Here is a 14493-nt window from a genome sequence, read left to right on the forward strand (position 1 = left end):
CTTGTCTTTTTGAGTGTCTCCTGTCTTAGGTCCTGAAAAAAACACAAGGGGCGGGCAAACTAATGGCTGCCATGGGATCTCTAGGAAGAAAAGGAATTATCGGTGAGTATAATTCTACCTTTCTTCTACGATCCCCATGGCAGCCATGACCTTGGGACAACATACCAAAGCAGAAAGAGGGAGGGACACAATAATGCCAGAAAAAAACAAATCTATTTAATCAACCAGAGCACTGGTAAGAACTTGTTCGCCAAAACATGACTTTGATACATCAAGTGCATAGTGTCTGGAGAATGTGTGCATCGACTTCCATTACAGATATCCTTAATTGATGCTTGAGCCTTTCTCACCCACGAAGTCGCCATGGCCCTAGTGGAGTGTGTTTATATTATGGTCGGAACCTCCTGACCTTCCTGTTGATAAACATAGGAAATAAATTCATGGATCCATCTTGCCATTGTTTGCTTAGACGGTGACATAGGGTGGCCAATCCCGGGATCGGCGGGATCCTGGGATTTGGCCCCCAAAACGCCGGGATTTCAATTCCGGGATTGGAGTTTCCAATTCCGGTATTTCAATATTAGATTGCGCATGCGCAGTCTAATGCCGGGCAGCGTCTGAGCGGGTGCTCAGCAGCTGCCCGGCTTCTCCCGACCCGGGCAGCGCGGCTCTGCGCAGCGTGCCTACGTCAGAGGTCACGCTGCGCAGGCCGCATAGGATTTCTCCATGTTGTCTGTGAGCTGTGACTGACCCCGGGCACGAACACCTGCCCAGCCACAGACCAGACCGCCGGCGCCCAAAAGCCCAGCAGCAGACCAGCCCGCTCCCCATCATCAACACAGCTCGTCCTCCCACCCGGCTCCATCTCCTCTGCTCGCCCACCCACCCGGCTCCCGGCCGCACCACGCAGTAAGTACATATGCGGGGCGACCGAGGCATGTTTTTTATATTAGGGAAGCCAATCCCGGGATTGGGCATTTTTCAATCCCGAATTCCGGGATTGAAAAAATGCCCCGGGATTGGCTTCCCTACGGTGACATTCCTATCCTAGGTCCATCTGTGATTATAAACAAATTTTTTGATTTTCTTATATTTACAAGTCTCTCTAGGTAAATAGTGATACCTCTCACTAGATCCAGAGTATGCCACTCTTCTTCTATTTCTCCTTTAGGTTCTGGATAGAATGAGGGAAGTGTGATCTCCTGATTAAGATGAAATGTACTGACAACTTTAGGTAGAAAAGCAGGATGAGTTCTTAATACCACCTTCTCCGGGAGTATCCTTAGGTATGGTTCTTCAATATACAGTGCCTGGAGTTCACTTATTCTCCTTGCTGAAGTAACAGCTACTAGAAACAGAATTTTCCAATTCATGTAGTTTAAAGAAGCTTCATTTAAAGGTTCAAATGGGTGTTTTGTCAATGCCTTTAGCAATAGATTTAGATCCCAGGGAGCTACTAGTGACCTGACTGTTGGCCTTATCCGTTTAACTGCATTGCAGAATCTCTTGATAAGGTCTACCTACGATAGTCTTCTACTTAGAAGGACACTTAACGCTGATATTTGCACTTTTAAAGGTGGAATTGGCCAAGCCTGATTCATATCCTAGATACAGGAACTGTAACACTTGGGCTGTAGATGAAAGACTAATGTCCGTATCCGATTCTCTCCATCGAATGAAAGCCTGCCATACTCTATAGTACACTAGAGTTGAAACTTCTTTTCTTGCTCGAAGTAGTAACCCTACTACTTGTTCTGACAGACCTTGACTCTTCAATATCCCCCTTTCAATTTCCATGCCTTTAAAGATAGTATCTCTGGCTTTGGATGTACTAATGGGCCTTGATGCAGGAGCCCAGGTATGATGGGTAGAGTCCAAGGTTCTTGGATGGCTAATTTTAGAACTGTCGGGAACCACGATCTCCTCGGCCAGAAAGGCAGTATTATAATTACTATGACCTGATCCTCTATAATTTTCTTCAGCACTCTGTGTATTAATGGAAACGGTGGGAATATGTACCCTAACTGACATGTCCATCGTACTGAGAAGGCGTCACTGCAGAGGTCTGGTAGAGATAGTATCTTGAGAAGTATTTTTCTACCTTCCTGTTGGAGGTTGTGGCCATCAAATCTATATCTGGGTTTCCGAATCTTTTCACAACTTCTTGAAATATTCCAGCATTTAGCTCCCATTCGCCTGGAGAAATTTCTTTTCTGCTCAAGAAATCTGCTAGAACGTTGTTCTTCCCGGGCACAAATACCGCTGTTAATGATGGGATGTTTTCTACTGCCCATACCATAATCTTTGTGATTACTGTCATTAAGTCTCTGCTCCTTGTACCACCTTGGTGGTTGAGATGTGCCACTACTGTGGTGTTGTCCGAGAATATTCTCAAATGTTTTCCTCTTATTTCTTGTTTGAAGTAACTGATCGTCCTCCAGACGGCTTCTGCCTCCCTCCAATTGGACGATTTTTGGCTTTCTTTCCTTGACCATACTCCTTGTGTTGTCAAGTTGGCCATAGGAGCTCCCCAGCCTAGAGAACTTGCGTCTGTAGTGACTATCAGAAATTGTGGAAGTGCCAGAGATGTTGCTCTTCTTAGTATCTCTGTACTCATCCACCATCTTAGAGAGTCTTTTACTTGAAAAGAAAGCTTGATCTTTGTATCCGGATCTGCTTCTCTTTTTATATATGGAAGAATTGCCCACTGCAGGGCTCTGAGTTTCCAATGAGCCAAGGGTATTGTCCCAATGGCTGACATCATCATTCCCAGGAGTTTCAAACATGTCTTTACTTGAACTTCTTTTGAGCGAATTATGCTTTTGGAATTTGACACCTTTCCTTCGACAATCTTACTTCGAATTTTTCTGTGTCTATCAGCAACCCCAGGAACTGGATTATCTTTGATGGCTCTAGCTGACTCTTTTGGTAATTTATTATCTAACCGTGCTCTTCCAAAATTCTTATTACAGTTGATAGATCCTGTAACACTTTTATTTTTGATGGAGCAGCTATCAATAAATCATCTAGATACGGCCATATGCGAATGTTTTGCATCCTTATGTATGCTATCAGAGTAACTAGAACCTTTGTGAAGACTCGTGGTGAACTGGTCAGACTGAAGGGGAGACAGGTAAACTGGAGATGTTCTCCCATCACACAAAATCTTAGGAATCTTCTGTCTTGATCTCTGACTGGTATGTGGTAGTACGCATCTTTGAGATCTAGGGAGACTAGGAAATCTCCTTTCTCTATCTCTAATAGTATGGACTTTTGAGTCTCCATCCTGAACTTTCTTATCTCCACATGAGAATTTAATCTCTTTAGATCCAAGATCATACGGCATCCTCCTGTGTTTTTCTTTACTAGAAAAATATTTGAATAAAACCCCTTCATTTTCTGATGAGTTGATACTGGTTCTACAGCTTTGATCTCCTTTAATTGAGATATAATCTCTTTTAACTCTTTTCTCTCTGATAGATTCTTTGGGTTTCTTGATATCCAGAAATGATCTCTTCTTGGAATTTGACTGAATTCTATCGCATATCCTTCCTGAATTATCCTCAGCACCCATCTGTCTCGAATGGTATTTCTCCAACTCTGAAAGAATATAGACAGACGTGCTCCCACACAATGGCCGCTGTAATTGTCATTGCCATTTGATGACTGGAAAGAACCTCTTTGGTTATATGGTCTTTGGTTATAAGGTCTTCCTGGCCTGTAGCTTCTGGATGCTCTGTATTGTTGTCTGGAGGAATCCTGAAACTGATACCTGGGGTGAAATGTAATAGGATGAGAGATTCAGAAAGTGAGAGATTTGGTAAGAAATCTCCAGTTTTTTTAAAGTGGCAATCATTGATACAGCAAAATCACACTGGTTTTGCTGTGTCAATGATTGCCACTTTAAAAAAAACTGGAGATTTCTTACCAAATCTCTCACTTTCTGAATCTTTCATCCTATTACATTTCACCCCTGGTCTTTTTCTCTAGTGGAAGCCTAAGTGATTTTCCACCCGTGATTCTGTGTATCAGAGCGTCTAGTTTTGAGCCAAATAATTGCGAACCCTCAAAGTGAAGAGATACTAAATGGTTCTTAGAATGGGCGTCTGCCGGCCACGATCTCAGCCATAATGCTCTTCTTGCTGAAACTCCAGCCGCCATTGATCTTGCCGAGAAGGATACTGTATCAAGAGAGGCCTCACAGATAAATTCAATAGCTTTTTGCATTGTTTCCAAGTTTTTTAGCAAATATTGTTCGGAGATTTTATCTTCAATGTCGCTGTGCAATGAAGTCCCCCAGAGTCTTAACGCTCTTGCTACTGATGCTACCGATACTCCTGTCTTTAGAGAAACCGCTGAAGAAAAGTGTAGCTTTCTAAGAGACCCTTCCATCCTTCTGTCCATAGGATCTTTGAATGACGCCCCATCTTCCAATGGGATTGTGGTTCTTGAAGTCAGTTCTGCTACTGCCGCATCAACCTTGGGTAGTTCACACCATCTTAGAAAAAGTTCATCTTTTAAAGGATACATCCGCTCTACTCTGGATAAATTTCCCTGTCTTTTGTCAAGATTAGACCATTCCTTAGATATCAGGTCTTTCATAACCTCATGAACTGGAAAATGACGATTTTTCTTTGAACAATATATTTTCTCCACCTTCTGGTGTAACTGGCTCTTTAACGTTCATAGTCTTATATATAGCCTTTAAAATATTTTCCACATTATCGAAGTTAAAGACTCTGGTCTCTTCTTTGATCTCTCCTTCTTCTGCTGAAGTATCTTCTACTTCTACTACTAACTCTTCTGATGACACATTATCCTCACTAAACTCAGCTTGGTCCCTGGACCTCTTACTTCCCCGATTAGAATCTAAAAATTCCTCTTTGGATACGAAGGATTTTCTCATCCAATCCATGAGATCCTGAATCATTTTTGGTTGTACTGTAGCCGGTGTAGTGCTAGTCTCACATCTTCCACACAAAGTCTTCCCTTGAGAACTAGGAAAAGCTGTATCGCAGACCATACATATAGAATCTTTTTTGGAATTGTAGTAGGTTCTTTAGCAGGCACACTACAACAGATCCAACAAGAAGATTTTTTTGTCACTATGACATTCTAAAAAAAAAAAAAAAAATCACGCTAGCCTACCTAACAGTAAAAAAACTTCTGGAGCTTACCTCGCAGGGGCACTATCAGATCTTTGGGGGGAAGGCAAATCCATAGTAGTATGCAGCAGCAAACCTGCATAATTCATACATATGCAATTAGTATAACCAATCCTTTTCAATCCACATAGAAGGTAATATAAATGATTTCATACCTTGCAGTAGGTTTTTGTTTTGCTAATGCAGCAGGACAGCACACAGCCTTTCCCAAACCACATGCTGGGCTTTAAATAGCTGGTGAAATAAAAAAAGGGCGCCAATCTCAAATTCTGATCCCATTGCCTTCTGGGATATGTAGTCCGTTATCGCCGATTTTAAACAAATGCTTTTATTTATACATTTGCATTTTTTATATATATATATATATGTAAGGGCAGAGTCCGCACTCAATCGCTTGAATCTTCAAGGGGGGGTGCTCCAACAGATGAATGAACATCATAACGTATAAAGAATGAAGAAATGGGCACTCACCAAGGACTTAATCATCAACTTCAATTTATTGTAGGTACATCCGACGTAACGTAACGTTTCGATCTAGTATAGATCGTCATCAGGAATATGTACAGCAGATCAGGTCAAAGTCATATTCAGCACAGGCAACCTGGTATCCATCCTCCAGAGAGGATGGATACCAGGTTGCCTGTGCTGAATATGACTTTGACCTGATCTGCTGTACATATTCCTGATGACGATCTATACTAGATCGAAACGTTACGTTACGTCGGATGTACCTACAATAAATTGAAGTTGATGATTAAGTCCTTGGTGAGTGCCCATTTCTTCATTCTATATATATATATATATATATATATATATATATATATATATATATATATATATATATATATATATATATATATATATATATATATATATATAAAGTCCCGGTATGGATGTCACTCAGAGAATCATTCAGAAAAAAGTATGCGACAACTGTGGTGTGGAGTGCCGGTCAAAGCTGGTATATATATATATATATATATATATATATATATATATATATATATATATATATATATATATATATATACACACATACATACCACTCTTATTTAATTATATATATTCCCCCATGCTAAATTAATAGTTAGCATTTACCTGCAGCGTCTTCTATGTAAAAAGACACAATGTTTCCTGCCTGCCGCCGGGGATTATGGGGTTTGTAGTCCTTTGTGTCGCGCCTAATCGCAATGAATTGTGGTCTCTGTAGTCGCCGCATGTGCGGCGCTGGCGTCCGGAAGCGAGCAGCGTTCCAGCACATTTCTCACGCTGCTCTGCCAAAAAATCTCTGCGGACTTATAACCTCTCTGTATGCCGCTGCGGGACCCCTGAACCGACTCCAGCATGGGCACACTTTCAGGTACAAATTCTTTTATGGGCAGATAAAACCTTAAACAAGACCACGCTCCCATGTTGCTCTTTTCCCCCTTAGTGAACCCCTGCTCTACAGTAAGCTCCACTAGAAATTAACAAACCTACTCTGCCTAGTCTAACTGAAAACTAGGAGACAGGAAAAAAAGACAAGGATGAAGGGGTGGAGAGTCCATTTATACAGGAAGGGGGAGGTCCTAGAAAAAAACAACCTGTCTATCTGAATGGAGAGGGATGAAATCCCAAGGTCTTGGCTGCCATGGGGATCGTAGAAGAAATGACACATGAAATCCAACAGCTACTGTTCTAGAGTAATATATAAAAGAAAGAAAAACAACACAATTAGGATCATTTACTAGGTGCAGCACTCTTCAAAACATCTTTGAAGAAGAGTATTAGTCTATGGGGCAGTTTAAATATTTCTATGCCGATGTGTAGCCGTAAATTTAGGGGGGGGGATGTATTCAATCTTGGGTCACGGCTGTCGAACTGGCTCAATAGTCGTGACCCTGTCCCGTTCTCTGTCTGCTCGACTGAGAATTTGCAGGTGGGATTCAGTGTCCTGCCTGCAGCGGGATTAGAAAGTGGCGTGGCCGCAAAGAGGCGAGCTGCAGCTGGGAGCTCGTCACTTCCCGGCAGAACGAGCCTGACTGCTTGTGAAGTCGGGCTCGTTCTGCCGAGATCCCCTGTTCAGTGCTGTCGGGGAAGACAGCATTGAATAGGGACCCGCAGCCATCTCCCCCATCGGGAAATGGCTGCAGGATATTGAATACTCCCCTTAGACTTCTTCAGTAACCTGGAGCACTACCCGGTCTTGTTCACATTTGCCCCACGCCTGCCATTTATTGTGCCTATTTTGGGTAAATGGGTAATATCAATTTACACTGTTACTGAACTTCTATAGTGCATCCTTGTGGGGAATATAACAGACATCTGAAATGACCCAGTTTGTGATGTGCACAATGGAAAAGAACACATTTGGAAAAGCCTTTTACACTCTGAGCACAGACATTGCCCTTGTAGGAAAGAGTAGCACCCATCAAACATCCTAGTTCAGTGTGCGAGTGCAGTTACTGGTGTGCTCGATGCAACAGATTCCATAATACATGCAAATGCAATGGCATCATCTGTGCATGAGCACAACTGTATGAAAATCTGCTCACTTTGTAAAGGACCCTTAATATATTTACTGCAAAACCTTTATATAACATACAGTAATAGCCTCCTGCTCCCACAGTGGAAGGCAACAGGAGCAAAAACAAAACTCCCAGACTCGTTGGAAACAGTTATTGCTTGAAGAAAAGCAGTTTACTTCTACTTCATAAAAAGTGCACTTAAGTGCAAGGACAACACATCAAAAATGCAATAGAAAATAGTGCCTGTCTGTTCTTGCGTTGCTGTGCAGTATAAAAATAAGTCCATGGCCTCAACAAGTTGTAGTAAGTTCAGCGTGCATGGAGAAGTCCCTCTGTCACCTGCACTCAACTGCCATTGCATTTTGTGTTGCGGTTGATAGTGATGGCTCTGATAACGTCAACATAACAGCTGCAGTGATGGAACTTGAGGATGGTGATGAAGACATAGTTGACAGAACTGTACCTGTTAATAATCACAAATTTGAATAAAGGTAATTATGGAAAAAAAAAAATAACTTAGGGCAGTATGGCAAAACTGGTAAACTGTGTCATTATTTCACTACTAAATGACTTCATACAAGCATTCATCATTTAAATGAAAACTGTGCTTGTCCAAACAAAATTTTACTTTATTATTACTCTGCACCTAATGTACTGTCAATATAACATACTTTACATTTTATTGTTTATAGTAAGTAACAAATTACTGGTTAAAGACAAATGTTCAGAATTATTTTTTCTTAGTGCTCAAGCTAAAAGTTATTTCTTTTAGCATAAAATTCTGAACATTTATCTTTAACCAGTAATTTGAGGTTCGAGTTACCGCAAACGTATTTCCTAATCCTTTCAAGAAAGTCATTTTGAAGCTCTGTATTTTAGTGTAAGTTAGTTTAAAGAAAAGTATAAGTGATATGGATTACTTTGGAACAACGAATGCTCAGCAAAATATGGTGAATAAAACTTCATCATATTAGAAAAATTAATAAAAGTAAACTTACTTTCCTTCTTCTTAGAATGTTTCTTTCTTCTATCAATAGAAGCTACTTCAGATTTTAATGAAAGGTAGTGCTTTCGAAGTTCTTGGAGTTTTTCCTGAAGGAATGCAATGCGTTCTACACTTGTCTTATTTTCAAGGTCCGCTGCAAAAGTAATAGGAAATATTTTAAAACTACCACAAACCATGTGGCCAAAACTTAAATCAGCATAGAATGTTTATTTATCTTTAATTAGGATGCAATATGCATGCTCAAAATGTACTTCACTTACTACCCATCCTACAAATAATTATACCCATTTTACACACACACACACACACACACACACACACACACACACACACACACACACACACACACACACACACACACACCACTCTTAGCAAATTAGTTGAAGACAAATAGGAGGTACAAAATCATCACAAAAGAACTTCAGTAGTATTAATGTTCTAATTTTCTTAAGCAAAACTCTCCTTTGAATTTAGTGAAATAAAAGTCTCAATGAAGTGCATATTCCTGACACACTCACACTAAGGGGGGTATTCAATGTCAGGGTCACGGCGGTCGAGCTTGCTCGACCGCCGTGACCCAGTCCCGTTCTCGGTCAGCTCGACCGAGAACACGCAGGCGGGATTCAATGTCCCGCCTGCCGGGGAGCGAAAAGGGGACGTGGCCGCGAGTTGCGGCCGGGAAGATGCGAGCTGCAGCCGGCAGCTCGTCACTTCCCGGCTGTTCTCAGCAGAACGAGCCCGACAGCTTGTGATGTCGGGCTTGTTCTGCCGAGATACCCTGCTCAATGCTGTCGGGGAAGACAGCATTGAATAGGGCCCGATGGGAGGTGCTCGCTGGAGATTGAATATCCCCCTAAAACTATTCTTCCAGGCTGCAGTATCCCCAGAATTCTGATTGGATAATTTAGAAGACTTGGCAGCCTGTTTACTCAGTGTCCCAAAACTCTCCATTAGCAGTTTTCAAAATGCTCCAGGCTCTACATGCGCCAAGTGTAAGTAATGTCTAATTGTGGTAAGTCCCAAGGAAAGGGTCTTCATCTTTTGCCGTAAAAACTAATTTAATTGTATATTCTTTTTTTTATGTTTTTCCTTGGCTGTAGTACTGGCTCAGAAGAACACACAGAGTACCTCAATAATATCATAATACAATAGATTACCCAAATTAAACCAAAACTGAAATAATTGTTATACAGTATGAGGCTTAAGGGAAACTTACACAGTTGAAAACTCCACTTGTAAACTTTAGGTAACCGATCATTATATTCCTTCTGAAAGGATTCTCTCTCTTTGCTTTTCATGTATTTTCCCGTAGAAGACATTTCAGACAATATTTTGGTATGCTTTGATGCGACACCAGAGAATGACTTTGAAGACTGAAGCTTTGAAAGGCTCTCACCACCAGAAAGCTCCTCACTATCACTGGTATTAGCTGCAGGCAGATGGAAAAGATATAACTGCAGTTAGAACTAAACGTCAAATTATTTTAGTATCACATAGATGCTAAATATAAAAAACATAATAAGTAAAGCTAACAAATTACTCTTGCATACATATTGCAAAGCCATGTTACAGCAGTTTACTTTAAATGTACAATCATGTGCATGTTTCACGCACCGTTCTAATGCAACAGCCTGGTATTTGCGAGTTGTAGAAACTACTGTAGATTTAAAGGAGCAATAATATAAAATAACAAAACCAACCTGATTTTACTTATAAATATTTGCTGCTTTAAATATAGCAACTAAATCACTCAAAATGAAGACAGTGCCTCTATGTTGCAGGCTTTTATATTTGGGCCAATATGTTTTCATATAGTTTAGCCAATAGGCATGTCTTGTGGAATGGATCGTTCACAGGGGTTGGGTTCATTGGGTCGAACACTGAAGCTGGATGAATGAATGTCGACCTAGTGACCGTATACCGTTCACAGGGGCCAATTGAGACCCATTCGTTCAGGTCCGAATTCGGCCACATGTCCCATGATGGGGGGTTTTTGCACATGCTCAAATATGCCCATGTGCAAAACCCAGCAGTGAACGACTACGGCGGTTCGCTCCAGAGGGGGTGGACAGGGGGATTGAGCAGGGGAATGCAGGCGGGTCAATCACTGCCTCTTTTTGATGATTTGTGTTCTCGTACACATCCCCGCGCATCCTAGCTAGGGGATGCAGGTGTTTGACAAGGCTGACCTGTTAGCTAGGCTGTGAGTATAAGCAGGTCTGAATCAGGCCCACAGAGAGTGGAAGGTCCCAGCTTCTCAGTCAGAAGATTGGTGGTCCAGGACCATTTCAAATTATTTATGATCAAGGGCTAGGGTTGGCTACCACTGCTCTAGGGCAGTGGTTCCCGACCCTGGTCCTCAAGTACCCCCAACAGTGCACGTTTTCCAGGTCTCCACACAGAATCACAAGTGACATAATTAGCTCCACCTGTGGATCTTTTAAAATGTGTCTGAATAATGAGTGCACCTGCTGGGTGACCTGGAAAACGTGCACTGTTGGGGGTACTTGAGGACCAGGGTTGGGAACCACTGCTCTAGGGTGCCGTGATTCTAAAAAGATTGGGAACCCCTGGGTAAGGGCATTGCCAGTTCATTATTTACATCTATAACCACATGGGCTGCATAGTCAAAAAGCAGTATACAGTTTTAAAATATTATCAAATAAATAAAGGACTTTATAAAAGGTGGGAGTTTATAATCATTTCTTGCCCTTTCTTTACACAGGGCTGTGACGTTTCTAGTAATTAAAGATCAGACGGGTGTTTCCAGTTCTGTAAAGTATTTGAATGATGAGTACATTTGTAAAAGAATGTACAAAACATATTTTATTAACAAATAATTAAAATATAAAAGATCCATATTTAGTTCTTAACCAACCAATGTAAGCTCAGACCTTCCGATTTTAGTCATGCTTGATCAAAACAGATATTGTTTTGCACAGACTAGAAAACCTTCTACTACAGTATTTTTCCATTTCTGTCTACATATTGTATTTCCTAAAATATAAAAAAAATCCTTTCATGTACAGTTAACACTCACTAGTTTTCCTTTTATGATTCACAGATGATTTATGGTTTCGCTTTACTTTTTTCACTGTGCAGATTTCAAAATGGTCGGCATCATCATCTGCATGTCTTTTCTGACCTAAAATAAGTTAAAAAGAAGTATGTCAACCATCACTGTGGAACCACGACAATTTATGCAATACAAAAATTGGTTCATAATGGTTTCTTTTTGCTACATAGTAAAAAAAAAAGTGCAGATTCTTTGAGTTCAGAATTCTACATTTGGTATTGCGAGATTCTTTTGAAGAGTTTAACTAACATTGCATGTAACGTACACCTATACCCCTGGTGGTGTACCGGACCCACTAGTAACCAAAGGGCCCACAGCTGCAGTCTGTCTCTCACTCCTACCTGGGTCACACAGGCAAACTTTTGTGATTCCCAATCATCCCAGCCCAGCTGCATGAGTTGGTGTGTGCTGGGTTCCTGTCTTTCCCTTCCCCTCTCATTGCTGTAAGCAGAAGCATAGAGCGCTTAGGCCCCATTACAGTACATCACCTATCTGTGCGCTGGATCAGAGGGGGCAGCGCTGCATCTAGAAGGGTATTTACATTTCCAATGGCCTGTCTCCAGCACTGAGGAATAATCAGCTCCTGGTAATTATCAGTGCAAAGTGTGGAATTTACCAGTGTGGGTATGTATATGGGTCTGCCGAGGTCTGTTACAGGTGCGATAGAAAAGTGTAATTGTAGGACCCATGCTTTCTGGGTGATTTTCCTGTGTGGTGTGGGAGGTGGGGTCAGTTCATGAGCTACTGAGCTTTTATTCTGCTCCTCCCACTGTCACTGATACCCTCTGCTTCCCCAGCTATTTTTAGCCTTTCCCTTTCACCCACTACATTCTGCTGTCACTCACTGCCTCCTGCGGTCACCATCTGCCTCTGTCTATCACCCTCTGCTTTTTCTGCAACCCAATGCCTTCCCAGCTATCATATATTGGCTCCTGCTCAGACACACACTGACTCCTTCCATCACCCACTGGCTTCTTATTAGAAGACTTCCTCTCCATTTCAGCCACTGCTCCCCCCTTCCTTTTCCTGTGGCGCAGAGGAGGGGGCCCCAAAGCATATTTTTGCATCTTGGTCCACCACTTGCAAATTCCACCTCTGAATGTGCCATTGGTCTGGCATCTGTGAACCTTATCACCATGGTAATAATGGTAATTAATTATACACATTACAAATGCGACTTTAGTAATCACTTACCTTTATCTTTACTCTCAGTCTCAAGGTGGTTACTACTACTGGAACTGATGCTAGCATCAAATCCTGTAGGAGAAAGATTTCCTTCAAACTGGAGGTCTTGTAATTCACAAGTAACACTATCCACTTCAATTGTGCTATTGGTCTCACTCTTCATACTTTCAACTTCTTCCCGATTTGGTTCCACATTTTCCAAACTCTCAAGTGTTGATTGTGGTCTCCTATACTCACTTAAAGATGAAGTGGACTCTGGTGTTGTGGGAGGTGTATTCAAAACAGAATTACTGCCACTACTTGGGAAGTCTTTTCTCTCGCCAAATTCAACTGCTTTCTCATCAACTGGCTTCAATTCAATAGCATCAGTTATTGGTTTGAGGAATTCTGCTGACAAATCTCTAGCTTCATCATTGATTGGCTGAACAGTTGAATCAGGAGAACCATCATCTAGATGCATGTGAGGTGGAGATGCAGCTCCCTCTGTATCAGAATCAGAGAAAAGTTCTTTTAAAGTCTTTTTAGGCCACTGTCCTTGAATACTTGACCAAACATCTTTGTGATCTTTGGCTCTGGGCCTTTCTTCAGAATAATTCAGAGTCTTTGCTTTTTTATCATGCAAATCTGGTAAACTTGTATAGAAACTGGGAGCTCGCAAAGCTTTCTTCTTGTCATTCAAGCTATTACATTTTTTAGTTAGTGAAGATTTTGGTTTGGGCTGTTCCTCATCCTCAGAGGAAGTTATGTTATCAACATCAAATCGATCAAGTGTCTCTTTGCACTTTGTACCTTCATCTTTTATGCTGGAGGTTAAAGACTTGCCACATTCTATAAGTTTTCTCTTACCACATTTAAACTGTGATTTGGCTACTTTATCCACAAAGTCTTTTACAAACTTCTTTCTTCTTGGAGACTCCAATTCAGAGTCTGTATCATCTGAAGACTCCTGTTTCACAGAGGAGTGTTTTGTATCTCTTTTTTTATCTGTCAAGCAAAAATAGCTGTCTTCCAATCCAGGAACAAGTTTTCCTTCTGCTGAAGTCAAGTCAGTCTTTACAGGACTCATATTAAAGTCTCTTTCCCCCTTATTCGTATTCTGGCAACTTTGATCTGTTTCACTGTCATCTGCAGAATTTTCAGTAGCTGGAAACAGAATTTTGACAATGTAAAAAAAATAAAAAATACAATGAAACATGTGACAGGTGTGGTCCTGCTTATTAAACTAAGGTTTAAACTATTAAAGGCTAATGTTGCTAAAATACAATTACGATAAATCTTTAATGGAATGGTGTGCTATGTTAAAATACTTTGTTTCAACATTTGAGAGATTGGAATAATTATCTGTGACTAATATTGTTCAGGAATCCTGGATTTTAAGTGATAGGAGGGTGGAATAATGGGCCTTATTCTAGTTCACTCTGACGAAATCCTTCTTAGATGGACAAAACCATGTGCACTGCAGGTGGGGCAGATGTTACTTGTGAAGAGAGAGTTAGATTTTAAATACTGTACCATGTGAAAGTTATCCAGCATTAGTAAAGGCTAGCATGGATT

The 14493-nt window shown here is 41.1% G+C and overlaps 1 protein-coding gene across 2 annotated transcripts in view; it reads right to left on the reverse strand.

Moving 5' to 3' along the window:
• Positions 1-6981: 6981 nt before the first annotated feature.
• The window catches only part of ARID4B (AT-rich interaction domain 4B), a 167224-nt gene continuing 159712 nt past the window's right edge, over positions 6982-14493 (reverse strand). For both annotated transcript variants that reach the window (XM_083176448.1, XM_083176447.1), the window contains exons 21-25: positions 12949-14082; positions 11719-11823; positions 9895-10107; positions 8671-8811; positions 6982-8135 (exon numbers count right to left, since the gene is read on the reverse strand). In XM_083176448.1, coding sequence (XP_083032574.1) covers positions 8008-8135; positions 8671-8811; positions 9895-10107; positions 11719-11823; positions 12949-14082 — 1721 coding nt within the window. In that variant the 3' untranslated portion in view covers positions 6982-8007. The remainder of the gene's footprint in view (positions 8136-8670; positions 8812-9894; positions 10108-11718; positions 11824-12948; positions 14083-14493) is intronic.

The sequence above is a fragment of the Crinia signifera genome, chromosome 3 (assembly GCF_055691185.1).
Source record: "Crinia signifera chromosome 3, ASM5569118v1, whole genome shotgun sequence".
Taxonomy (NCBI): domain Eukaryota; kingdom Metazoa; phylum Chordata; class Amphibia; order Anura; family Myobatrachidae; genus Crinia; species Crinia signifera.